Source organism: Pollicipes pollicipes, unplaced genomic scaffold, assembly GCF_011947565.3.
Source record: "Pollicipes pollicipes isolate AB1234 unplaced genomic scaffold, Ppol_2.1 Scaffold_4002;HRSCAF=4701_pilon_pilon_pilon, whole genome shotgun sequence".
Taxonomy (NCBI): domain Eukaryota; kingdom Metazoa; phylum Arthropoda; class Thecostraca; order Pollicipedomorpha; family Pollicipedidae; genus Pollicipes; species Pollicipes pollicipes.
The window spans coordinates 26,552,925-26,580,554 of record NW_023596420.1 but is presented as its reverse complement, the minus strand read 5'-3'; the positions used below and the strand labels follow the sequence as shown (position 1 = coordinate 26,580,554).

Here is a 27,630-nt window from a genome sequence, read left to right as displayed (position 1 = left end):
ATATGAACAACGGCTTGCCGACTCTTTCCGTCCCCAACGCAGTGATTGATGGACTTCTGTCCGAGCGACTGCGGTGCGTCATGTGAACACGGAAGAGGCTCACACTTAACAGCTGTCAGTGTGTACCCGATTTCGTGACGAGGGGGGGGGGGCTGCATGGCATCGCAGGTCGGCGCCGCACAGTCTGGCCGGACGGCTAGCCTCCACTGCCGGCTGCAGCGCGCGCGCCGAAGGTGCGGCCCACCAGGCCTCGGCACCCAGCGCTAATGCACAGCACACGGACCGAAATTCCACAACGCCATGTGGTGGCCAGAAAAAGCGCCGCTACGGATGCCAGCGTCCGAGCACAGGTGCGTCGGCCACGAAAAACGGCCCGACCGCCCCACTCCGGGACAAAATTAATTAGCGTGATCAGATTTCGCATTATCCCGGCCTCCAGGCGCCATTCCTATCGGTGGATCGGTGCCAAACACAAACGGCCGCGCCCGCCCCGTCCTCGAAAAAGGCAGCGATTTTTGTTGGTAAACAGGTCCGGGCAGCTGGTGGCCGCTCTTGACGCCTGAGAACCCCGGCGCACACAATGCCCACTAATCCCTCCTGATATTCCAAAAATATACGAACAAACACTTCCACACTGCGAGGGTTCTGATTGCGCAAAAACTGGGAAATGCGTAAAAATCGCCCCATTCCACCTGTCTGCCGAGCCCCTCTCGTCAATCCTCCAGGCACCAGTAAATTACATCATACACCGAGCTCACTTTGCATATGAATAAACTGCTAAATAATGCCATTTTTATTCTTGAGAGCAGAGAGAAAGGCAGCGCGACCCTTTGATCTCCTGAATACCCAATTCGCATAGCGATGAACGATCACTGCCGCGTCTACGGACATCTGGCGGTCAAACAGGCTACCTTTCATACCAGCACCGCCGCGAGAGGCAGCACGTGTCGCGTCCCGGCCCCCAGATGCGTCTCACGTCTGGCGCGTCCCGTAGCGTGAACAGCGGGAGCTAGCGACGCAGGTGTGACGTCACGGCCCCACCGGAGGATGCCGTCACGTCTACCCTGCGCCCAGCGTGGGTTTAAATGAGCCGCTAGCCGGGAGTTCGCTTGCCAACGGAGCCGTTTGCGTGCAGAACGCCGCGCCGACCGTGGCTCAGCTCATTGACATGCCCCGTGGCGGCAGTAACGGCCACAGAAGCCAGTCACGCGGCCGCCCACGTGCGGCGTTACTCTGGCTGGCCCGCTGCACGACCCCGCCGCGCCGTCAGCACGAGGTGGCCAAACTCCGGCAGCGCCACTACCATCCGGTGACGTCACAGGAAGGTGCCGGGACTCCAGGCCCGACAGCCACACGGTGACGTCACGAGGACGTGCACGACCTGCCGCTTGACCCAGCCAACCACGACGTCCAGGACACGTGTCCACACTCCAGGCCGTGCAACGACCAGACTAAGAAGACGTGCTCCAGCCTCGGACGGCACCCGACCCGGCAGTCCCCGTAGGTACTGACCTCGCTGGGCTTGAGGAGCACGAACCCGTTGAAGCCACAGCGCTCCGAGTGGAGCGGAGGCATAGCAAGCGCTTTACACGGCCGCCAGCATCCGCCGACGGACGGGGTCTATTGCCCAGGACGGTAGCGACGGCTGACTAGGGCCAGCAGGGGAGTCGGTACGCAGTCTCACATCCATCATCTCACATCTACATGCAACTCAGCAGCTCAGTACAGATGAGCGCTGTGCAATACTAAACCATCCCACGCACATTATTACCAATACGCCTGCCACATATGTGCACCTAATGTCCCCTAGAAGACAACCTCAGACGCATGTACGAAGAACCCATCTGAGTTAACGTGGCTGCTAACATGCGCCCGGGTAGGGGGTCAAATTGACCCCCCCCCGAAGGTTTTTCCGGAATGGTTCCGGAACGGTGCGGCGTAACCGCGCCAAATGTTGCGTAGCTGTAGACAATTGAATAGCTAATCATTTGACATCAAAAATTTAGATGTAACTTGTAAGGTCGCTAACCTATGGCAGGTCAGTCAGGCCATGGTTTCAGCGGAGGCAATTTCTAGGGAATCGTTCAATCTGACGAAACATCGGAGCATTTGACGAAGCCACGCATCTCTCAAATTCTTTCTTAGGCAACATAAAATATTGAATGAGCAAATTACGTCGACCTAAGGTCAGATATAAATGTCAGACCAAGATTAAAACGACATTTATTATTATTCGAGGGCTTGCTGTGTGGGAGTTTCTGGTGCTCATTTCGAATTTATAGACAACAAAAATCGTATTATACATCTTCCATTGACTTCTTAGAGGTCAGAATAGGCCTTTGACCTAAGATGACCCAGGGCGATATTTTGTTTTTAGGAACGTACTGCCTAGCGTAATCTTTGTCGCTTAATCAAATGCAACACTCATAGCAGTCTTGCATGATGTTGGTCGCCATGACTTTTAAAAGGTCAGACAAGGTCACTGGCCTTAAATGAGGTCATGACCTTTTACTTAGAAACAGTTATCTAGGTTATGGGAGCACTTTGGAGGCCAACCTGGAATTTAACCTTGTTTGACTTTATTTGACCTGAAGGTCATCCTAGGAAGCTCAAACTTTGGCCTAAGTGGGTTCACGTACAGGTCGACACACCCTGTAAATTTTGTGTCGCTAGCTTTCTTAGTTCCCGAGATCTCAGGGAGGGGGTTCACCCTCCCCCCCACCCGAGCGAAGGGTATCTAGCCGGCCACCCGGGCGCGTGTTAAGCCTTATGAATGGCTGCGCTGGGCGTGGAGAAGACGAAGAAACGATGACCAAAGCCACGCTGAGAGGAGCACAGAGACACGCACATGTCCACCGGTGTGGTTGACAGCTGGCCACCTGCTTTCGTCGCCGCCACATCATCCTCTCCACACCCAGGTCAGTCATGCATCGCCCCCACATCGAGCTTAACAACCGCATTAGAACCAAATACATCGAGATGCCCCACTGCATATTTTTTGACTAGATGATTTGGTCAAATGTAAAATGTAAAATGTAAAATGTCAAACGTCAAATGAAATCAAATACATCGAGATGCCCCACTGCGTATGCATATTTGGGAGGCTTTTCGCCATCTATATAAAACAGAAGTAGGGTATGTAATATAGATGCCAAAAGTAAACAAGACGGAGAAAAACACTTATTGACGGACAGGGACTTTCAAGTCAGCCCCCACAGTTCAGGGACATGACGAAATACACGGGAAGGCTTGAAATGCCTCCTGTTATATTCTAACGATTGTCTTGAACGATAGTGGGGCACCCCGGTCCGGTTCCTTCCACTTCTCTAGACCAATGACACCTGTAGTACCATCGTGGTGCCTCTAAGCGCGCAGCAGGCACTACACGAGTGCTATGAAAAGAGACTTTTCAAGACCCGCACAGACCGCAACATTTTACTGACCCCATCGACACAACTGCTGCTGTGAGAGGTCGTCACGGAAGACGTCAGCAACCTGACATAAACGTAGACCATTAATGTTTAAGGAGCAAAGCCGTGTGTAGCTTAAGGTCTGGATACACCTCCGACGCCAGTGTTACACTTCAGGCGCACCCAAACGTGCTGGACGTGTCCATGCTTCCTAAGCTTTTCAATCAATAACCCCATGCATTGTTAACGGTTTCCTGTCCCAGTAATTGGATGGCGCTCAAGCCCTCCTGACAGGCCAAAGTGTCCTTAACACCAGATGGAATTGGAATCGACCATGGGATCAGCCAAATTTTCATTTAGCCAACCCCTGGCCGATCCGGCTACTCCTTGGCGTTTGCACACCCAGCAACCATCATCCAAGACCTCCACAAGCAGCGCAGTCGGCATCGCCGCGCCACCTAGCGACAACGGGATCAACTAACGGTTCTGGGCGACTCACCTTGACGGCGCTGATGCGCGCCTGCAGGTCGTCGTCGCTGGCTACTTTAGCCATGGCGTGATTGGTGCGCTCGTCCAGGTCGGCGAGCGCGAGCCGGAAGGTGCGGATGCGTTCGCGCAAGCCGCCAAGCGCGTCCGCACTGTGCTGGCGCTCCATGGCAGCCGTCCGCAGCGCCTCCCACCTCTGGATCACAGCTGGCGACAGAGGGCGGCGTTGACAGATCCGGGGCGGCGCCGGCACGGCCCGCCACGGCAGATGGAAATCCTATGCTGATTGGCAGCCGAGCTGCCACGCACATCGGCGACCCGGAAAAACAGCCGGCGGGCGCGCATTCCAGATACAAAGGCGGGTGGGGAATGTCCGGACTCCGGCATAAATCAGCGGCGGCGGGAGCGAGCTGTTACCGTCTGACGGCGCGATAATTGCCAGCATATGGGTACACGGCGCTCATGAACAACAGCGACGAGGTCTCCCAGCCACAGACGAGGAACGAGGGCTTGGGTGCAGTGATGGAACTTGCAGACGCGCAAATTGCCAGAGGCCTTGCGCAGCGACCTCTGCACAGTGTAAGATGAAGTCGAGTCTCAAACAGGCGAAATACAGCTCGGACTCGACTGGAGAACGACCAGCTCCCAGACGACGGCAGGCACCATCGGCGGGCCGCGTCGCGTGCAGGACCGGCGCCGAGGACGAGCGAGCGCCGGCAGACCGCCAGACCCCCGTCTGGCGGCGCGCGGGGTTACATGGCGGCCGAGTGACGGATGACACACTTTGCCGCCGGCGCTCCATCGCGCGCCACCAGGCGGCCCACACACCGGACCGCACCGACGTGACGGACGGCGCACTCAGCGCGTGACGGTAACGGTGCGCCGGCGTCCCAGCCGCACCATCAGCCGTCGACTAAACATCCTCCGACGGAGCGGCGCCGCTCGGCCACCAAACATCCCCGCACAAAATTAGCTGGCGGCGGCCGGCGCGGCGGGGGTTGGGACCACGCCCGAGGGGCGGACGGTGGGCCCGACCGGGCGTCGCGTCAGTGTCGCGTCGGATCTCGGCCGGGCGCTGGGCAAATCGGAGCGGGCCACGGACGGACAGGTGGGCTGATTGACAGGCAGAGGAGCGACAGGAGCGCCAGTTCGTGGCCAGCGACGGCCACGGCTTGATCGGATGGCGTGACCTGTGCCAGATAAGCCCAAGTCTCGGTAATGACACTCCGGTGGACCGCACCGAGCGCTGGCATTGTGCCAACCGGGCGAGGTCTCCGCGGACACGATGGCAGCCAGCTGTTGTGCCTTTTGCTGTTGTGTCTCTGATTACCATTGGTCGATGAACGCGACGGTGGAAAGCGGCCCCACGGTCGCCAGCTCAGATCCGGCCCGCGGACCGCAGCTCAAACCGGAGGCGGAAACTGCAGCCTTTTGAAGCAAAATATAAAGCTACCACCGGGCTGAGAGCTCAGGATCGTCGCGCTCATCCGCACACGAAAGCGCCAGGCCGGGGGGACGGAGGGGGAGAGGGGGAACAGGGGGACGGGTGACACAAAACAACAGACAACGGGTCGGCGCCGCGGCTCGGCGATCGATCGCAGCTCCCCTCCGGACCGATCGGGCACGCGAGCGTGACGCCCAGGCGGGCCGCGTCGCGTCGCGCGCCGCCCCACACGGCCCCGGTGGCGCCCGCCGGCCGCTGCCCCAGATGAGCTATCTCTGTCAGCATCTGCGGCACGGGTCGCGGAGCATGCCGACGAGCCGGTACAGACCGGGGCCGCACCCGAGACACAGCGTCCCGACGGACTCGGCTCCGGTCAGAGCCACGCCGCACCCGACGGACTCGGCTCCGGTGCCCCCCGCCAGTCAGGCCGCACCCGAGACACAGCAGCCCGACGGACTCGACTGCGGTGCTCCCAGCCAGTCAGGCCACACCCGAGACACAGCAGCCCCACGGACTCGGCTGGCAGTTGCGTGCTAGACAAACATAAAGCAATACTTTGTGGCCCTGAGCCCGGGACGTCGGTGTTCTTCACTACCTGTGGACTAGTTCTACTACGCACTGCTGTTCACTGAATACGATGACAAGGATAAAACAGCGCCGTAGAACGGACTCATCCAGGGAGAATCACCGAAGTCATTGCCCCTGGGCCAAGAATAAACGGACGTTTCTTCCTCTTTGATCACGGCTTTTGGGTAAACTGATGCGCCAACCTAGCCTGATCCTGGACGCATCCTTGTTGGTTGAAATGACGATCACATAACCCAGTCTCTCGCAGAGCCAATCCGGCCGGCTAAGAGCCCCGCATGCTTAAGATCTCAGGTCAACATTTTCAAGGTCAGAGCCGAAGAATTCCTTAACACAAAGCACAAGAAATGCCACATGAAGTCGACATGATACTTGCAATGAGATGTCGTCTTCGCAAAACGGCAGGCAGCGGGCAGGCCGAACTCCATCGGCCCGGTGCCGCACCACGTGACATTGAAGCCGCCTGCTCCAATGTCCCCCAAAGCCCGACCCCAGCCGTGGGACGGGCCCAGGCACAGCAGATGGCAGAACTCAGAGATCACCAGGCGTCAGTTGATAGCACGATCCGACAGCAAAACTGGACGTCTTAACAATAGCACGGGGTTCCATTTCCCGTGCGTGTTCACATCTTCTCGCAGCCCGTACCGTCAGCAGACGCAGATGCGGGAAGTTCCACCAGACGACGCTCTCTCCAGGGATGGGCTACGTTAAAGGCAGCGGCGGCGGGCAGAGCAGAGCCCGTTCCCCCGCAACAGGCTCTGGGCACCACGCGGAATTCTCAGTGACCATGAAACTCAGCAACCCTTTGAGAAGTCCGATCCACGAGCCAGGTCGCCAGAGGACGTGGTCAGAAGACGGCACTGGTGTCCCCGCTCACAGTGAGGCACGCAGTAATGGACCAGCGACGAACCTAATGGAGAAGAGAAAGTTCCGGAGCTCACGGAAAAGTGCCGACAATCGATTCCATTACGAAGCCTGATGAGTGTACGGCAAGGTAGGCCGCGCCGGCTCCAGGTGCGGGGACTGCGTTCTGAGTTGGGGCACGGCCGGCCGTGCTGGTCACGCTGGCACCACAGGAGTCGACCGTAACTCACTCTGTGTCAGCGCCGGCCCAACGACCGGGCTGAGGTCAACAGTGTTGGTCAGTGTGCGCTCCGTTCTCTCCACCATCCTCGAGTCTTCGAACACCTCCACCACGTCCTTCACCTCGACGACGACACGGTCTGGCGGCGGTGCGTCCGCCGCCGGGCCCAGACCGCTGCCGGTGCGGTCCGGCCGCTCGGTCCGCGCCGCCCCGGTCCGCCGTCCCGCACCAGTCCGGTCCGACGCCGACGCCGCCGCGCTCCCTGTCCTGGAGGCATCCTCTGCCGGTCTGCTGTCAGGTGCGCCGCGCCGTCGTCGGGCGTCCGCCGCCCGCTGCGCGCTGGTGCGTCTCTCCTCCCACTCCTCGACGATGGTCAGGCCGGGCACCACGGCGCGGCCGCGCTCGACGCCGCCCCGGCTTCCGCCGTCACCGGCCTCCGCACACGACCGGCCGGCGGCGCCGACCCTGTCGGCCAGCTCCGCCGTGCGCCGCAGCTCGGCTGAGGTCGGCCGGTGGGCGGCCGTGTGCTCCGGGCCCATGGTGGTGCCCGTGACGCACATGCAGGCGGCGCGGCCGCGGACGCCGCACTGGGCGCCGTTCTCGCCGGCGGCGATCGATACGCCGTCCGCGGCGCTGGCCGGGCGGGTCACACCGGGCCGACCTCGGCCGTCACTCAGCGCCGCTCCAGACACCACCCGAGTCGCGTGCGGCCGCACGTGCCCACCACTCGGCTTTCGCGCCGTGCGCGTGCGTCCGCTGCCGCCGCGCGTCAGGCGAGCCGACCGGCGACTGGCGGCGGCGGCGGCGGCGGCGGCGGACCCCGCACGCGCAGGCCGGGGCGGGGCCGCACCTCGGTCCGACCCGGCCGCCGCCGCCGCCGCCGCTGCTGCCCCTGCACGGCGGAGGGGAGATGCGTCGCTTCGGACAGTGAGCGGTCCATAGGGCGGAGAGTGGAGCGTGACGCCAGAGAAGGGACGGAGCGACACCAGAGCGGCACAGGCCGTGCCGGCGAGCCGGCACGCCACAGGGCAGTGTGTCCACTGATCAGACAGTGTTGATTGTGCCCGCCAGCGAGTGGACATTACCCGGATGATGGCTGTGACGCCTCCGCTGCTGGTCAGCTGGACACCAGCAGCGGCGCCCGGCGCGTGGCTCGCGGTCAGCCCGCCCCAGCGGGGGTGACCGCGCGCCGCCCACGACGGGCGCTGCGCTCATGACGACGGATCGTCTGACAATCGTGACGGACCCGTGGCCATCCCACGCAGGCCTGCAGTGGTGGGGTGCGCTTCAGTGAGGGACCCCAGTCGCTCGGAGTGCCAGGCTGGCACCCGCGCGGCTCCATTGTCTGCCCTAGTGACGTCACTAGTCCATTAGCCGCCGCTGACTGCCGGGAAAGGAGCGGCTGCGGTTACTTTGTCGGCTGCGCGTGTCGGTCCCGTCCCCTGCCCGGCCGCGGCGGGCCGCCGCGTGCTGAGGGGTGCGAGCTCAGCCAACACCTCTCCCTAAGCGTGACGCGGCATAACCGGACACGAAAGAAGGAGCCGACGGCGGCAACATAACACGCCGACGCCGGCTCGCTGACACGACCAGCAGGGCAAACACGGCCGGCGTAGTCTGCCGCTGCGGCTGCTGCTGGAACAGTATGAATCACCTGCACTGGCCGAGTCCGAGTCACCGAACGTCATACTCGCTCCCGGGATCTGAACCGCCGAAACAGAGGCGTCGTCATCCCCTGTGATGTCGTCATCAGATGCGTGGGATGTCGTCATCAGATGCGTGGTTGGCGCGGCAGTTACAACCGTCTGAACGGCGCCGGACCGGAGCGATGCACGGTGGAGACTGACGAAAAGCGTCTCGCGGGCGCCAGCGCAGGGCCGTCGTCACGCGGCGCGTGGCCCGTATCGTCGCACACGTCAGCCGCCGCGCCGACGTGCGAGTACGGGACGGCGCAGCTTCTGTTCCGGATATGTTGGCCGGCGCCCGCAGCGTGAACGACACAGACCAGCCGACCGCCCCGCCCGGGAGAGACCGGCCACGCGTGAAAAACAGCTCACCAAACAGGCCGCATCGAAGGAAACGAACGGCGCGAACACGAGCCGAGAACAGCTGGTCGCCGATCGGCGCGCGGAACGGAAACTGGGCCACGGCAGAGAACAGGCGGGAGTGCTGCTGGCACTGCCGGCCGGGCACCGTCGGACGCGGCGTGGACGATCCGAAGTCTTATCACCTCCTCCATCGCTCAACAACACGTTCCGCTACATAGCTGGAGACCTCTCGAGATAGCGTCCGATCACCGCGTATCGACACATCGACAGCATCGGGGAACCATTTGCTAGCCGACGGCCGGGCACCGATCACTCCACTTATGCGGCGGACGGCTCGCTGGCACCGCGGCGGCCTGGCCGGCTTACCTGCCACGTCGGCGACTTCTGGCTTGTAGCAGGGCGAGGCGGGGTCGGCGCCCAGACCGAGCGGATCTACCAGGGTCCGCACCTGCTCCAGCCGGTTCAGCTCCGAGCGACAGGTGGCCACGATACTCGACTGCGGGGTGAGCGGGGTTCGGTCAGCGCCTCACACGCGTCATCGCAGCAGGCGGAGGGCTAGAATACCCGACCGGAGGGGGGCGGAGTGCGGCCCGCAGAGCACAGTACGCAACAACATCACACAGGCCTGGCTGGACAGACGCGGGTCGGGCCGGTTCGCCAAGACCAGAGCCAGGGTACCCGATTGAGGTAAACGGGGTTCGGTCAGTACCCACACACAGCGTCAGTTGGAGGGCGAGGGTACCCAATTGTGAGATAAACGGGTTCGGTCAGTACCAACACACAGCATTAGCTGGAGGGCCAGGGTACCCAATTGTGAGGTAAGTGGGGTTCGGTCAGTATCCACACACAGCGTCAGCTGGAGGGCCAGGGTACCCAACTGTGAGATAAACGGGGTTCGGTCAGTGCCCACACAAGGCATCGCAGCAGGCGGAGAGCTAAGATACCCGACTGTGAGGTAAACGGGGTTCGATCAGTACCCCACACACGACATCGCAGCAGGCGGAGGGTACCGGGCCGGGGGGGAGACGGTCCGCAGAGCACAGCACGCAAACAACACCGCACAGGCTTGACTAGACGCGGGCCGGGCCGGCTCGCCAAGACACGCCAACATCCGGGCATCACTTGGCACCAGGCCACGCGGCCACCAAAGGAGCGCCGCTACATAAACAAGACGACATGTCTTAACGGGTGGCATGCAAAAGTGTGCGAAAGTGCAAGCTTTTGGGAGAGCACGACACCTCTAGCGGTTGATTTCAGGTTCCGAGTTTTAAAAAAATAGTTTTGTGATTTTGGCGCTCATTCAAAGGTAGACGGCGCTTGCCGCTGACTTCGGCCAGCTTTGGGGCTTCGGCAATGCCCGTTTGGTCTCTATAGCACCCTTGGCTGACGGTCTCCACCCTTGGCTGACGCATTTTCGGCACGCTAGAAGGCAATTAGTGGAAATCAATCCGACGAAGTTATACACGCACAAGAGCATTATAGATCGAAGGCGGAAACGATGAAAAACAATTAGTTAATTACGGAATAATGCGTACTCAATTATCCCAGGAATGCTAATTACTAAAGTCGCTAAACACTGTCCTCAAGCAACGCAGGTTGTTTTGAACAGCCTGGGACAGCTGGCATTCATCCACGCCTGCTGCGGGCGAAACTACGTCCACTAGATCTGAATGGAATTTGCAATTCAAATCGGCCTTTCCCCGGCCGTCGATGAAGCGGTCCGTGACACTTTCAATGGACTGGCCCACGGCCGCCGATGGAGATGCCCGAGACACGTGTGACGGACTGGCCCCCGGCCGCCGATGGAGAAATGCGTGCATGGACCGGCCCCCAGCAGCCGATGAAGCGGCCCGTGACAAAGGCGATGGACCGGCCCCCGACCGTCCCGCCAACGGAGCACCGGCCGCCAAACAGCTCTCGCCTCGCGTGACGTTTCTCGGCGCCGCCTCGATCGGCCCAGTCATCAAGCGTTTCGCCGCCGTCGTACAGTCATCAACCGACACGCCAGGCTAGACGACAGCGGCCAGTCTCGCCCCCCCCCCCTCCCCCCGATCCCCGCCGTCCGCTGAGCCGCGATGAGCGGCGCTGAGCGGCAGTACTGGCACGGCGTACGGCCGGGATCGCTCCGCCCCGGCGGCGAAGGCGGCGACAGTGACGCGCCGGCCGCCGCACGCGATCCCCGGGCTCTGTTTACAGCGGCGGCGGCGGCACCGGCGTCCGGCACGGCGCCGGCGTCGGCGCCGGCCGCCGGCACCCCTGCGGCGGTTCCGGCTGTCGCCACGCCGGAGCCCCAGCGCGCAAACGGAATGGGGAGGGGCCGGGTGGTCCTCTCAGAGCGCCACAGCGCCATAAGGACATGCTACTACTACAGCAGCAGCAGCAGCAGCAGCAGCAGCAGCAGCGCCAGGTCACTCCACGAAACGAGCCCAGCCGGACGGCTCGGCCCGACCCGAACACCACATGAAGCCGATGGAACGAACGGAGCCGATGGAACGAACGGCCACGGATCCCAACCGAGTTTTCCTTCTACAGTCGGCAAACACGCACAGCACGGTAGGGTGCCTTGGCGGAGGCAGACGACCTCCCGCTGAGCGTGTCCACAGCTCCCAGGGGGCGCCAGATGAGAGATGGCCCAGGGCAGAGCACCGGCTGGCCGCACGGAGCGCTCTCCCGGCGTCCCGCGGAGGCGCGGCCGGCCGGTGCGCGCGCCGCCACCTTCTTCCCTCCCCCCTCCCATCCCCGAGGTCACCACCACTCACGATCTGCACAGGAAGCGCGCCAATTGAGAGCGCCAACCGACGCCGGGCAGGCAGGACCGTGGCGTCCTCTCACACGCTCCGACAAGAGAACGCTTCACGCGCGCGCGCGCCGTCTGACCACGGCCGGTGGACCAGCCGGGCCGGCCGCCGACACACCTGGCCCGTGTAGGATCACCACCGACTGACGTGCCGCCCCGGGCACCCGCGCACCGCACTGTGCAGCACTCCACGCCACAAGCCGGCCCGCTCCGCTCCACCTTGCGCTCCACTATCACTGGCGCGCGGCGGCCAGGCGCTGGCGGAGCCCCTCTCTGCGGCGGCCGACTGACCGGCGGCGGGGCGGGGCGGTCGCAGGTGGGCAGCGGCCCCAGCGGACGGTGACCTTCAGCGCTCGCTGCACCCGCCCGCCCAGCCGGCCGCCCCCGTCCGGCCGGCCGCCGGCGGCCCACGCAGTCGCGCGCGACTGCAGCGATGGCAGAGGCATCTAGCCGCGGAAACAGACAATACTGTTTCATCTGCATAAGCCAGGTGTCTTGACAAAGAAAGCTATGTGGTATCAAGATGGATTATATGCGTACATGTAGTACGTGGTATCAAGGACTATGAACTATGTAGAATCGCGGAATGCGTAGCATCATCACCTAGGTTCACATTCGTAAAATCAATTTATTACAGTGACCAGATACTAACCATCTTCTGGATTCTAGACAATATAATGTAAAACACGACATGATTTGACGATTATGGTGTCTACGGTCGACGGACGACGCCCCAGCCGAATGAGTAGCAAAACACACCCCTATTCTGAATAACTGTGTGAGCTTAAAGGGAATGTTCCACATGCCAAAATGTGTTTAAAAAATGGAATGTTCCACACAATATTAAAGGGAATGTCCCACATAATATATGTCATGACATAATGGCCAATGCATTCTGCCTATAAAAAACTAAATCTCTACAACGTTAGCTTTATTTTAGCAGATTTCTTAGCGCATTTTGCAGAGCGGACAATGACCAACCTTTATGAAACGTTCCGGTACATGTCATTTATTTCTCACCGCTTCATGTTTTTGGAGGCAAAACATAACTCAAGTACTAATTTATCGTTACTCAACCACACAAAGTGGTTTCTGGGCACTCGGGGTTGGCCGGTCTTTCCGGACCTTTGAATCTTATCGAATGCTGCCAAAAATCAAACTAAATCTAGCCAAAGACTGCCTGGTAGGTTCCATGGTGCGCGTGGCCAGTTCAAGGCATATCTTTACATAGTTATCCATATTTGGAGTGAAGCCTATGATAGCCAATATCTGGTTGCAGCTAGCAAATATTTGCGCCCCGTTAAATTGAGTGTGTGAACATGTGGACCCTCAAATACGAATGTTGATGGCTAGGCTTTGATCTGGCCATTGGTCGTCAGTCCCGGGGTGCCATGCGAGCCGCCCCCTCCCCCCCCCCCCCCTCTGGACCGACGACGAAGCAGTCATCGTCATCGTCACATCTGGAAGGTGCAGGTGGCCTGCCTCTTCCCTCTACTGAGTCCGGCGATGAGTACACGGGTCGACCGGGTCCCCACGCCCGCCGGGCACACGGAGCGCTAAATATATACCTGAACTCGTCAGACAATTCAGTGCATTACATGTCTCTGGCCCACTCTAACCCCACTCTGTCGTTCATGGCTATGGCCAATTACAGTCAGCCAGCTGCATGGGGACAACCCGGCCGTTGTGGTGCTTCCATAGCAGGATTAAGCCACAGGGCACCGCGCCACCAGCCACCGGCGGGGCCCGCCGCCTCGTACCCAGGCAGCCGTGCTCGGACAGCAGCCCGGTACGAAGCCGGCCGGCGACGGTAGCTCTCCACATAAGAGGCTGCCCAGCCGTTCTGCCGCTCACCATAGAGGCTGCGTACGCCTCTCGCAGGCCGACGGCCCGCGTGCCCCCCCCCCCCCCCCTACAGCCGCAGGGCGGCGGCGCGGTCACCCCGCATGCGGCGAACATCCGAGGTCATCAGGGACATTCGCCAGTGCCCCGCAGTGCTGTTTCCAGCCTCCGCCACCACACGCGCCTGCTCCACAGAGAAGCCGGGGCCTCGCCAGGGGCCGAGGCGCCCGGCCTCTGGCGGTGAGGTACTCACATAGGTGGCGTCCGAGTCGGCGGCGCGCCGCTCCAGCTCGGTCTGCACCACGGCCTAGGTTCCGGCACGACTCGGCCAGGATGGCCTGCACGCCGTCACCGTCCGAGTCACTGTCCAGGGAGTCGCTCAACGCCCGCGGCTGAAAGCAGACGTGGAGTCAAGCTAAGGGGATGGGTTGCCGACCCACAACATCTGTCACAACCATCCTGGTCAAGGGCTAAACAGCCCTTTGACGGGCGAAATGATGCGTTGGAACACAGAAATAAAGAAGCGCAGCGTTGTTTAAATGATAACCATCATGCCTTGAGCTGGCGCCGCTGACAGAGCATATCAGTAATGGTTGCAGAACAAGTTATTGACAAACCCGAAAGGATGACCAGTTCAATAGCTATACGATAAACATGCATCCAAAACGACACATCTCAGTGGCAGACATGACAAATGGCGCTGACGCCTGCCACGACATGCTCAGTGCGGCACTGATGCCTGCCACGACAGGTTCAGTCCGGCGCTAGCGCCTGTCACAACAGGCTCAGCGCGGCAGTAGCGCCTGTCACGACAAGGCCAGTCCCGGTGCTGACGCCTGCCACGACAGGTTCAGTCCGGCACTGACGCCCTGCCACGACAGGTTCAGCGCGGCACTGACGCCTGCCACACTAGGTTCAGCGCGGCAGTAACGCCTGCCACGACAGGCACAGTCCGGTGCTGACGCCTGCCACGACAGGTTCAGTCCGGCACTGACGCCTGCCACGACAGGTTCAGTCCGGCACTGACGCCTGCCACGACAGGTTCAGTCCGGCACTGACGCCTGCCACGACAGGTTCAGCGCGGCAGTAACGCCTGCCACGACAGGCACAGTCCGGTGCTGACGCCTGCCACGACAGGTTCAGTCCGGCACTGACGCCTGCCACGACAGGTTCAGTCCGGCACTGACGCCTGCCACGACAGGTTCAGCGCGGCAGTAACGCCTGCCACGACAGGCAGTCCGGTGCTGACGCCTGCCACGACAGGCTCAGTCCGGCGCTGGCGCCCGCCATGGCAGAAGTGTGCCGTATCTGTCCCCTCTCTCCACCTTCCCGCCTTTCTCACCTTCCGGCGGCTCCTCTTGAGCGGCGAGCGCGGCGGCCGCGCGCGCTGCTGACCTGCGATGAGCGCAGTCCGAATGCGAGTCAATGTATTTGCGGTAGTCGTCGCAGTCGAGCAGGCGCAGCACGGCGTCGCGGTCCACCGAGCCCTCGGAGCCCACTTCTGTTACCTCCTTCAGCTCCTGAAACGAGCCGGCCGCTCAGCTCACCACCTCAGCCACTGCCACCACACCACACTGAACGAGCCGCCGCTCAGCTCACCACCTCAGCCACCGCCGCCACACCACACTGAACGAGCCGGCCGCTCAGCTCACCACCTCAGCCACCGCCACCACACCACACTGAAGCAGCGCGGAGTCGTCGCGTCACGTGGGCGCGCGACGCTTCAGCCGTCTCCAGATTTAGCCCGGCGCTCCTGATTTATCGCGGTTGCCAGCTAACGAACTCTCGGCGGCGGCCGCCTACCGACCCACGGAGGCGGTCGAACACGACGCCACAGCAGTGACGCGGGAGGAGCGGCGCCCGGCGCCGGGCACGCAAAGCACTCACGTGGAACAGACTGAGCAGGACCAGCACGGCGGCTGTCATCGCTCCCGCCGCACGACGCGACACGACACGGCGCGACACGGTACGACGCGGCACGGCGGTACAGCACGCATCTCTCCCCTGGTGCATAGCACGCGGCGCAATAGCGTGGCGGGGGCGGGGCGTCGCCGGCGCCATCGATTGTTCCCAGCGCAAGGGGCGCAGCCAGGGCCGCCGCCTACCGGGGGTGCCAGCGGGGAGTGGCGCAGCGCGGGGAGCGGTCACGCGCGGTGCCGTCCGGTCCTGCTCGGAAGGTTGGCCCGAAGCAGCCCCCACTGCGACCCGCCCCTGCCCTGACGCGGTGATCATGATCGGCGCGGCGCTCGCCCCGGACGTCAGCTACGGTCGGGAAGACCTGGTGCGACGGACAACCGTAGCGGCCCGACAGCCGGCGCGGGCGCCGCGCGGGCGCGACCACGGCACGACGGCGGTTTACTCGAGCTCCCCGGATATTGGAGAATCTACGGCGCCCTCAGGAGAAAGGCCCAGGTGCAGTGAGTACTCAGGTCGAGTCGAGTCCTCTGACGGTCCTTCACGCCCAGTATTTGAGAAACCCACGAGTGTTTACGATACACACCACTGTCAAATCAAGGTTTGTGTGCACAGCACAGGGTCTGGGCGACGCTGATCGACCATGACGTCCACACCGCGACGCCAGGCGCAAACGCCACGGCGGAGGCGACTACACGCAGAGTCAGCCGAGGCGACTATACGCAGAGTCAGCCGAGGCGACTGCACGCACAGTCAGCCGAGGCGACTGCACGCAGAGTCAGCCGAGGCGACTACGCACGGAGTGCGTCGGCTCTGGGGCGACAGCTCAAACCGAAGGGCTGCTCTCCGCGTGGGGCGCGATGCACAGGCGTTTTGCAACTGTCTGCACACCCCACACTTTTACCCGAAGAGGACTGACGTTTCGCTAATCTAAAATAATTACAACAGGACAGGACATCAATCTTGACAGGACGACGTAAAGTGGCTAGTGCCCGGAAGAGCGTCGGGAAGCGAGGGCTCAGCCACGAGACTGCCAAAGTGTTAGACCGCCTGTCAGTCGCCGTACAAACACCAGGCACGTGTTACGCATCAAGGCAGATTTAATTCACCGTCTGCTCCGGTGATAGCTGAGCTCAGTGTACTTTACTGCGCTGGTTTGTGCATCGTGCCTTGGTTGCGGTGTCGCAATTACGAGCTTTTCTCCCCAATACAATTTTGTATTTCTTTGACTTAGGTTCGAAAAAAAGCATTTCGGGACGTAACCGCGATAATGTAACTGGACTAATAACCAAACTGAACTGAACAAGCAGAGAGAAGGGCCAACCCCAGTGATCGGCTCGGCGCGGCGCGGGTCGCCCCGGCCGGTCACCGGCCCGCCGGGAGGTGCCGGCCGCCCACGGGCTGGGTCACGCGGCCGGCGGGGGGACGGCCAGCCGCCACCACAGACCGGGTCAGAATGGACTGACCACAGCGCGGGCGCATCTGACCACCAGGCGGCGGCAGGGACAAGTGTCGTCTACTAGCGCGTCGGGAACCGATCGCCGCGTGAATGTGATGCCGTGTCGTTTTATCCAACACTAAGCATGTGGATCGCCGTATGACGCCCAGGCGCCGGGGACACGCCTGACAGGCCAGATAGAACACCAGCTGTGTGTGACGACGGTCAGATACGTCCGCGGTTTGTTCAGGTACCATCCATACGGTGTGGACTTTACAGCAACAGGAATCGGCGTGGCTTAAACGGGAGGCAGTGATCCGCTCGCATTAATTGTCGGCCCCGGGTATGGCTGAGACGGTACAGCTCTGCATGACACGAAACGTTAGTCTGCTTCATTGCACGTAGAAACACAATGTCTGTGTTTCCTATATAATTTACGAAATGTTTGTGGTTTTAATGAAAGGCATTCATAAAGTGTTTTAATGCAAAAATATTTCCCTGTTGCATTAAACACAACTATGTGTATTACACAAAACATCATTGTGTTCGCCAAGAATGACAGAAGAGCAGCTGGGTCGACGCATATGACAACACCAAGGATCGCATCAGATACTAGTGTTATAATATCTCCCCAGGCCTTTCAGGCAGTCGGAAAGCCAAGGCAACATCACAGACGGGCGGCCCATGCCACGGGCATCGGCATCACCGACGGGCATGGCATGCAACGGACCACGCTGCTGATAACATGCCGGAGATGACCTCCAGAAGTATACCCACCGGTGCGCCCCACCCGGCACCCGAACTTCCACCGCACCGGTGGCGCCACCTACCTGGTATGGGTCCCAGGCCTGCTCGGAGAAGGAGCCGACCTCGTCGGCCTGCGGCGGGCCGCCGTGGCGGGGTGAGGAGCCCTCGGAGGCCGTGCGCGGCGACACCTCCACCAGGGTGGCCTCGGTGGCGCACGACAGCAGCGAGCTGCGGTGTAGCTCTGTCGGCCGACGCCAGACCACCGTCAGCGGATGGCGCAAGGACGCGACGGGCGCACACGCCAGCGCACGCTCAGGGAAACGGATAGCGCTCCCATAACGGATACTGCATCATACCCCTGCGAGCTCCCGCAGCGCCACCCGGAGGTATTCAACCCCCGGCAAACAAGTAAACAACGCATGAGATGACTTGACATGCATTGCCTTGGAGCTTTACCCCACAGACATGATATCACATGCCTTGGAACTCTGAAGGGAACGATAGGTCGAACACAAGGCGAAAAGGAGCGTGTGACACGTTAGATTAGATTAGTTAGATTTATAACTACGTACGATATGGTTCTTATAAACAGAGACCACACAGTCAATTGTAAATACAGATATAAATGTAGATGCATCGCGAGCTGACAGACTTAACTCCTGGCAGTAAAAGGTAGGGGGTGCTGGCGGACCGACGGCCGACGCCATCCCGCCACTGCTGCCGAGGCTTGGCCGGTGGCGGTACTGACCGGCGGCGGGCAGGGTGGCGCCATTCCGGCCGCGCTCGCCGTCACTGCCGGAGGAGCGGAGGCTGCGTCGGCGCCGGTGCACGGGCGAGCCGGCCGCACCGCCGGCCTCGCTGCCCGAGCTGTGCGCCGCCGTCGGACGCAGCGGCCGCGAGCGGCGCCGGCCCGACCAGAACGGCGAGTCGAACGACACCGAGCTCGGTAGCCTCTTGGGGATGGCGCCGGCCGACACGGTGGTGTTGCTCGAGCTGTCGACACACGGGCGTCAGATCAGCCGACAGGGCGTCAGACTATCCGGCAGGGCGTCAGATCAGCCGGCAGGGGCGTCAGATCAGCAGCAGAGGCGTCTGATCAGCTGACAGAGCGTCAAAACAGCCGGCAAAATATCAGACGCGGAGCCTAGTCAGAGCACTGGATCAACCAGCAGAGCGATTCCAGCCTTGTGGCAAATCCGCGCGCGCGGCGATCGGAGCACACCAGGAACGGAGCAAACGCGGCTCAGCAGCAGGGATGGCCGGCCATAGACGGTCACATTCACACAACTCACGTGGCTGGTACCGATACGCAGAGCCGGGCACAGCGCTGACGTCCCGGGACGCCCGAGCGGTGGGGGGGGGGGGGGGAAGGGGGAGGAGCGAGGGTGGGGGTGGGGCGCGCGCGCACGACACAGCCGCAGCCGGCAGCGGCCGCGCCCGGCGCCGCCTGACAGGCAATCACAGCTGGCGCCCTCAACACACAAACAGGCGGCGGACGGGACGCTCGCCACATGTCGCCCGCTGTGTACACAGCACGCGCTGCCCGCCGACCGACCGCTCCACACTTTAGGAGACTGAGCGAGGGCCGGCAGACGCGGCCCAGACGCGGCCCGCCGCTGGTGCACGACGACCGGGCGCGGCAGAGGAGCGCCGACACACGCTATTGGAACGGGAAGCGATGGCAGCACCATACAGCCCCGGCAACAGACAGGTGATTGGGCACACCCGACCAAAGGGGCCCCGTGAACCGCAGATCGAGCGCGAGGGATGTGAAGCCCGGAATCCGGTCGCAGCGGAACCAGACGACGGCCGGGTGTTTTCCGTAGCTCACAAGTAAAGGAGTGTCAGTCTCAGATCACGGAGAAGCTAACGGCAGGCGCTGGTGCCCGGCTACGACTACTGAGCAGAGCGGGCGGCAGCAGCACGGTGGCGGCCGAGGAGAGGAGGGTAGGGTACTGCGCACCTGGAGGTGACGCCCTTCTCGGCGGTCGGCGTCACCATCTCGTTGAGCGCCGTCTCGGAGACGGAAAGCGGCGCGGCGCGCGGCCGGCCGGCAGACGTCAGGCCGTGCAGGCTCCAGGGCCGCTCGCCCGAGCGGCGCTTCTTGCTGCGCAGCACCACCTGGTGGGGACAGGCCGCCTGTGTCACCACCGACCCCAACCTCAGGCGTCCGCCGGCGCCAGCGGGTCCCCGCGAGAGCGTTATCTCAGACGAGACGGGTGCGGCGGGAGCAGACTCGACTGAGCCGGCTCTCTTTCGACAGCTTATTAAAGCATCACTACACGCGGCCGCTGAGAACACGATCAAACCCATCACCGGCAGCGGCGACACTCAACTTGGTCAACCGTCTCCCCGTGATGAAAACCGCCCACAAAATCGTCCAGCACCGGGATATACAACCACTTCAGACAGTTTAAGCTATTACAATGCAAGGATATATCAGAGGCAGGTGCTTATGACTGCGAAAGATCTGAAACATTATCCTTTCCGGTTTCGTTTCAGCCACAAGAACGGACCCGAGTTCCACTGTGCGCCGCCGGCTGCCAGGCCCGCTGACCGGGGCCCCTGCTCACCTTGGGCGTGGCGCCGTCCGGACTGCCGCCAGGGGCAGGCGCGTTGGTGGGCGTGGCCAGCTCGTGGCATGTGACCATGCTGCAGGTGAGGTCCTCAGAGGCCGACGAGGCCGTCTCGGCGTCCGACTCGCCGGTGGTGTACTCACCGCTGGCGTCACAGCTGCTGTCCGTCACCTGGCGGCGTCAGGTCACCCGTCACAGTCACACTCAGCGAGGCGCGGCCCGTCACAGTCACACTCAGCGAGGCGCGGCCCGTCACAGTCACACTCAGCGAGGCGCGGCCGTCACAGTCACACTCAGCGAGGCGCGGCCCGTCACAGTCACACTCAGCAGGCACGGCCCGTCACAGTCAACTCAGCCAGGCGCGGCCCGTCACAGTCACACTCTGCCAGGCACGGCCCGTCACAGTCACACTCAGCCAGGCGCGGCCCGTCACAGTCAGCCGGCACGGCCCGTCAGATGCCGCCACAGAGTCACGAGCCGGGACTCGAAGCTCGGCTCCCGCTGAATTTTGTTTGGTGGGGACGGAGTCCCAGTTCATTGTTCATGTACTGAGGTAGGCGCCTGCACATATGGCCATGCAATGGTTTACCCGCGGTCCCTGGCACAGAACTACCAGAGAGAAGACTAGCACCCACCGGCCATGCAGCTCGTGGGACCAAGGCATTGTCGGTGTGACCGGGGCGGCGGGCGGGGACAAGTGGCGCCAGGTGAGTCTATGAGCCGCAAAGCGACACAATGGAAGGGGTGTGAGCCGGGGACTGCCCATATGAATCCGACAACATGACTGCGGCCGGTCGACGCCCTGCATTTCTCATCGGTCATCATGTTTGATGCGTTAGCCGGCGACCCCCATTCACAACTCGTTCGGTTTGTGTTCGTTGGACTCGTTTCAAGGTGACACCCCTGGAGGACGGATCCGTTTCACACGCCTGGTAAGTGCTGCACTCCCGGCCCAGCCCGCGGGCGACAATGCGGGGCACGCCGCGGTGGCCTGCTTCTGAGAGCCGTGCAGGCGCGGAAGTTCCAGAGCAGATAGCGGGGGCCGCCGACAGGAAGCGGAGCCTGGCCGCTCGAGAGGGAAGGCCAGCGTCGTGTCGCGGGCACGCGATGGGCGGCGTGAGCCACGACAGGACCCTCGACTGCAGCAGGCCCGCACGGTGATGGCCGATGGAGCGGCCTGAAGTGGGCAGCGCGCGCACGGTCACCGGCCGGGCTGTCCATCACCGCAGCCGGTCTACATAGGAGACGACGGCCAGGACCGGCGCCGCTCGATCGAATCAGCCGCGCGACACACGGCGTTTACCGGCGCTCACAGCCGCCGGCCGTGGCGGCACGGAACGCCGCCGATCGGTCACGCCCGACGCGCGGCCCTCTGCCAGCCACCTGTCAGCGCCGGGCGACGAGCCACCGAGCGCGCCACACATCAGCCGCTGCACGATAGCGCCGTGCAACCGGCTGCCCGACGGCTGGGCAGGCTATCATCCCTCCCAATGGTAGGCTGCCGTCATCAGGTCAGCCGGCCCGCACGGCACTGCAGTCGGCGCCGCGACCCAACGGCGCCGACGTCGGCTCGATTTCCAGCCGAGCGTTCGCAGGCGTGACGTCCGTTCAAGTCGCCGGTCGGCCGCTCGGGGCACGTGTCGCGCCGACCGGGCGGGGGCGGCGCGAGGGGCCGGCCCGCGGCCCGCTGCGGTGTTTATGACCCGGCCGGAGGCGCGGCACACGGCGGGCGGGGCACGCCACCGTCCGCCGCTCCCCTCGTCCAGCGAGCGGGCCACTTTCCAGGCCTGAAACGCCTATATGCCAGTAGCTGCACATAACGTGGCGCGCCTGGACGGCCTTGGTGTCCAGGGTCCAGGCGGCCGGCCGGCCGGCCGGCTGTCAATCAGGCCGGCGGCGGCGGGCGAGGGCGGACCGGCACCGCCGACGGCGCCACGCCGGCCGCCGCCACAGAAGGGGGAGGGGGGGACCGTCTGGGAAACACCGCCGCACAGGCCACTCGCCGACACACGCGTCGACGCAGCCGGTGACAGTGATCCAGTGAGATGGGTCGGCGGCACACCGCCGCACAGGCAGACAGTCTGTCCAACAGGTGTCCGTCTGGACAACGGGGACGCTGTATGTGACAAACAATAGGCGTTGGCCTTCTCCGAGCCACGCTTGGCAGGGAACCGGTGACCCTCAAACCGTGAACCGAACGGTGGCCATGGCGGAGGATCGACGGCCGGATGTGGAGGCCGGCAGCTTGCACCGCATGCCACACGCTGTTACGCCTGACAACGCGTCAACGTTGGCTGGGTAGGCGACTGGACTGCCCCATTGTGCCGCGCCGCGCGGCTAGTAGGACTGTGCGGGTCTGTGCGGCTGGTAAGCCTTGGCCAAACACAGCCAGCTCCTCCAGCAGCCCCTGCCCCATACCAATACAACAGCAAAGTACAGCGCCCGCTAAACCATCACAGGCGCGGCTCGTGCAGACCACGCAGGCTCCGGGCAAAAAGCGCGCGCGTATAAACACACGCCGGGTGCGGCGCGGTGCCGGGCGGCGCACGCGGCGTGAGTCAGAGGCGCCGCCGGCGACATCACCTGGCGGCGGCCGGGGGGCGGCCGTCAGTCGCGTCTGAACGCACCGGCGCCGCCCGAGGCGGGCCCGGCCGCGTGCGACCGCGTAGCGGGACAGCGCGGCGCGGCGACCCCGCGCCAGGCAGACGCACGCCGCCGCCCGGTCACGGCCCGCGTAACTCTGACCCGGCTCGGCTGGCCGCAGCGGGCTGGGGTAACCGAGCCGCTCAGGAGGCCCGGCAGAGGCCACCTCCCGCCGACGCGGCGTACGCGCCGCCGCCGCGCTCCCTCGGCGGTGGGGGGCGAGGCGGCTCTGATTCAGACAGCACGCCACCGGCAAAAACGCGACAGGAATTCCGCTCGCCACGGGAGACGGGCGGCGGCGCCACGCGCCATCCGGTCGGCCCGCCCGGCCACGTAGCCGCCCGTCGGCGGGCACGAAAGACACGCAACTACACTGTGATCAACAGGTGTAGTTATTAGTTCTTGACTTACCATCACTTGAACAGCAGATAATGGTTGAAGAACGGTATCAGGCAGTTAGCAGGATACCTAATTATGCAAATACCCTATTTTCCTAATGAGTTATATTTTTAGCACCGATAATTCTCATAATAATTAATTAAGATCATCTCAAGTATTCTAATCATGCATTAGGATCCAACCATTGGAATATGATATGCACATTCGAATAAGATATTCTTGTGATTGCTTGATTTCGTTGTTTAACCAGTAAACCCTAGTATATTTAATGTCGGTTACTTTCAGCATCCGTCCGGATAAGGCAAAAAAGAACAACTAGGAGCTCTAGGGCTTTCTTGCTGTTACCAAGGATGATCAGATATAATTAGCTACGCAATAAATCTTTTTAATGGCTTTGGGTCATCATCATGGCAATGGGTCAGCTATAGTGTCTGCTATTAATTCACTGGCTAGTGTCATAACGGCTTATGACCCAGTGTCAGTAGCACGCCGCCCCGGACTAGTTCGCCACGTGCCAGGGTCGACACTATCCGTCACGTCTGCGTCGCGGGCTGACATAATATTTACCGAACCTCGACGGTGGTGGCGCGTCTCAGCCCGCGCCGACAGCCGACAGCCGACGGCGCACCTCGGCGGACCGGCCGGTCCCCGGCGGGGTCACACGCGCTGCGAGGAACGCAGCGAGGGGAGAGGAAGGGGAAAAGAAAGGAAGGGGAGGTGAGACATCACAGACGCGTGGATAAACACGTGCTCGCTGGTGGGTGCACGTGGAATTGATCTCACACCAGTAGGTGACTGTCGCTGTCGTCTGACTGTTGATCAAGAAGACAGCGGAGGCAAAATAGTGCGACGACAGCCAGTCTGTCGAGGCAGCCGGAGCGGTTCAGGAGCGGTTCAGAAGCGGTTCAGGAGCGGTTCACGAGCGGTTTGGGATCAAATCCCGGCCGAAGCGGTTCAGGAGTGGACTACGGCCGGAGCGGTTCCGGAGCGGACCACAGCCGGAGCGGTTCCGGAGCGGACCACAGCCGGAGCGGTTCAGGAACGGATCAATACCAACAGCCACGCGCCGTGTCAGCGCTCGATAGCGGAGCTCGATAGCGCGCTATATTTGTCTGCTGGCTGCACAGGCCGGCGGCCACCCTCATTCCTTTCATGGGTACTGACATCAGGGATGTCTTGGAGCGCGACGTCAACTGAACGCGGTAGCGCAAAAATCAGAACGCAGAGGCGCTGAGCCCCTCAACTTCCTGAAAATTAAGAATTAGCCTGATTGACATTGGCTGGATCAAAAATGGCTACGCCCCCCCCCCCCTCTCCAATTTGGCAGGACAATTATTGGCCCTGTTCAAAACGGACGGGACACCAGGCCATACTCCTGACGACAAGGGCCACCAGGGAGACTGGACGGGACTACCAGAGATACTGGCAAAGTTACTGATAGGCGTATAAGCACCAGCGTTGGTGTGGCCCGTTCAGGTGGACCCGGCGGACAGCCGGTGCAGGCCATGATCACGTGCATGTCCACCAAATCAAGCACCCCAACCCTGTCAGGCCACCGTCATACTGGCGATGGTGACGGGTCGCGGTCACACCACGCCACCGCCGGAGCGGCGCCGGCAGGGGCGTGGCCGCTACCTCCCCCCCCCCCCCCCCCCTCCTGACGGCCGCAGACACGGCATCCGCCCGTTCGAGCCAGCGCCAGCACTAGTCGCTCCTGTCCGCGGCGTACCACAGAGGCATTTTTGGAAGGACTTTTCAGGAAACCTTTTCAGAAGGCATACGTCTATGATACTCATTCTCAAAAGACCGACCGATGTTAAGGATAGACCTTTAGAAGGCCAAGTTTTACAAGGTCAAGGTTTAGAATGTGCTTTCTCAGAAGCCTAACGTGCACAAACCTTATTCTCATAACGCCCATTTGTGGACGACCTGGTTTCAAGAAGACTATTTTGAAGATAAAGACACTTACAATGCCTGTTTTAGGCCTATATGAGAGCGCTGATGTTCAGAAAGTCTGCGTTCAGGAGGCCTGTTTGTAAACCATGCTCACAGAAGCTTTTGCTCAGAACCTCCTCTTCAGCGATGTTTACGTTCAGGGTGCCCTGACGATCGCGGAATGTGCTAATTCTATCATGATTACAATATCAATTATGCTCTGAAGGCATTATGTGCCACCGTTTATGCTCTGAGGACATACTTGATCCCTTACATTAAAAAGGCATACATGATCAGGTTGCTTGCTTTGGAGGTCTGCCTGATCATGTGCTCAGGTCTGCTTCCTCTAGACACAACCAAATGGGTCTTCGAAACGCAAGCTTTGCTGCATTAGGTCTTCCGAACGCAGACGATGAACAAGTACACCTCTGAACACAAGTAATAACCAAATGGCCTACCTAAACACAAACTAAGGCCATGTGTTCCTAACGGACATATGACATAATCAAGTATACCTTTGAAAGACAAATCGTGATGAAGGCAATCTGACTACGGACATGACTTTATTTGGCCTTCTGAACGAATGCCATGGTCAGCTAGGTGTTCTCAGCAAACACCTAGATCAAATGGGTATTCTGAACGTAAGCCTTGCCATAACGGACAATTCGAAAGAGTCTCTATTATGTTAGCCTTCTGTAAGAGCCGTCCAGCCAGCCCTCCGTCGTAAGCGCCGAGCGGCGGCTGGCGGCAGGTGAGCGGCGACGGTTCCGCGCGGCCGACCGGGCGCGCCCGAGCCGTCCCCGCCCCACACGGACACGGGCCTCCAGAGGACGGCCGGATACGCCGCCCCGTCGTATCGCACGCCTGTTGGCCGCCATCGGAGCGAGCGGTACGCGACTCGGACTGAGCCCACGACAGCCGTCATTACCCAGACGGTAAACACCGCCTCGTGCAATAACGCCGGCCGGCGGGGCCGCCAGACCAGGTGCACACACCGCGCGACCGCCGCCGGCCGAACAAAACGCCTGTCGTCGGCCGGGCAGGGCGACATGTTGGCGTCGTCTGAGAGGCGACGCGATACCGCTGAGTGGGCATCGCAGCTGAGGCCGGTCTCAGCGAGCCCCTACCCCCGACAGGAGCCCCGGGTCCACAGGTCAGCGCCCCTCCCCCCCCCCACACTGCCGACCACCTACCTGACCACTGACATCCGGGGGTGCGGCGGCGGCGGCCGGCTCGCAGGGCCTCCTGCCGTGCTGACGCCTCAGCCACTCGCGCACGCGGCGCCCCTTGGCCTTGACCTGGCGGTGGAGCTCGAGCGGCGGCAGGCTGCGGCGCAGGTCGGCGCGCACCAGACTCTCGGCCCGCTCCACCAGTCGGTGGATCTCGCTGTCGCAGGGCGGCGCCGGCGGCCGCGTGGCCGGCGGGCCCGGCTCGGCCGCCGCGCCGCCGCCCGCCTCCTCCTCGTGCTCGCCCAGCTCGGAGAGCAGCTCCTGCGCCGTGGCGAAGCCGATCTGCTCCAGCTCGCTGTCGTCCAGGCCCGAGTTGTTGAGCCAGTCGGAGTCTGTGTCGGGCCAGGCCGGGCTGGCGTACTCCAGGTCCGAGCTGGCAGGCTCGTACCGCAGCCGTCGCCGCGCTCCCTCCGACTCGGTGTCGCTGTGTCGGAAGTAGAAGGTGCCGCAGTTCTCCGCCGGCCGCTGCGAGACACTGAACGGCTCGGCGCCGTCCGCTCGCCCGCCTGGCACGCCGCCAGCGCCGCCACTGCCACCTGGCGCCGGCGCCGGCGCGTCGCCATGGCGACCATCTGACGCCGCCGGCGCGTCGGAGCCGTTGCCGTTCAGGTCGGCGTTGATGACCTCACAGCGGACGTTGGAGGCGTTGACGGCGGCGCGGCGCACGCCGCTGGCGAGGCGGCCGGGCGCGCTGGCGGTCGACTCGGCGCCCGGCGAGACGTCGGCCGCCTCGCTCGAGTCGCTCGACTGGCCTGAGTTCTCGGACGAGTAGCCGATGTCGAGCACCTCCCTCTCCACGCGCTTAGCCGGCGTCGTCGGGCCGCTGCCGGTTGCTCGCCTGCAGCACCTTCATGCCGCTGATGCTCGGCAGGTAGTCGTCCTGCAACAGCGACAGGCTGGCGTCACAGTCGTCGCGCGCGCTCGCCGGCAGCCGGGCGCGCCGCCGCGGCAAGTGCGCGCCCGGCCGGCCGCCGCCGCCACGTGTGCGGACAGGTGCGGCCGGTGATGAGTCGCAGACCGGCGGATTACGGGCAGCGTGCGCCGGCGGCGGCGTCA

At 62.3% G+C, this 27,630-nt stretch overlaps 1 protein-coding gene and 1 long non-coding RNA gene across 2 annotated transcripts in view; both read right to left on the bottom strand.

Annotated features, from left to right (window-relative positions):
* Window positions 1-13,980, bottom strand: part of LOC119093475 (uncharacterized) — a 30,622-nt gene extending 16,642 nt beyond the window's left edge. Inside the window, exons 1-3 of the mRNA XM_037216430.1 lie at window positions 13,947-13,980; window positions 9,421-9,550; window positions 3,910-4,103 (exon numbers count right to left, since the gene is read on the bottom strand). Of these exons, the coding sequence (XP_037072325.1) occupies window positions 3,910-4,065 (156 nt within the window). The 5' untranslated portion in view covers window positions 4,066-4,103; window positions 9,421-9,550; window positions 13,947-13,980. The remainder of the gene's footprint in view (window positions 1-3,909; window positions 4,104-9,420; window positions 9,551-13,946) is intronic.
* A 1,123-nt stretch (window positions 13,981-15,103) lies between these two features.
* On the bottom strand, window positions 15,104-18,589 carry LOC119094073 (uncharacterized). Its single transcript, XR_005093750.1, has 3 exons — window positions 18,541-18,589; window positions 17,876-18,033; window positions 15,104-15,213 (listed from the first exon to the last, which is right to left on the bottom strand). It is a non-coding gene; the product is annotated as an uncharacterized LOC119094073 (long non-coding RNA).
* Between the last annotated feature and the right edge of the window lie 9,041 nt (window positions 18,590-27,630).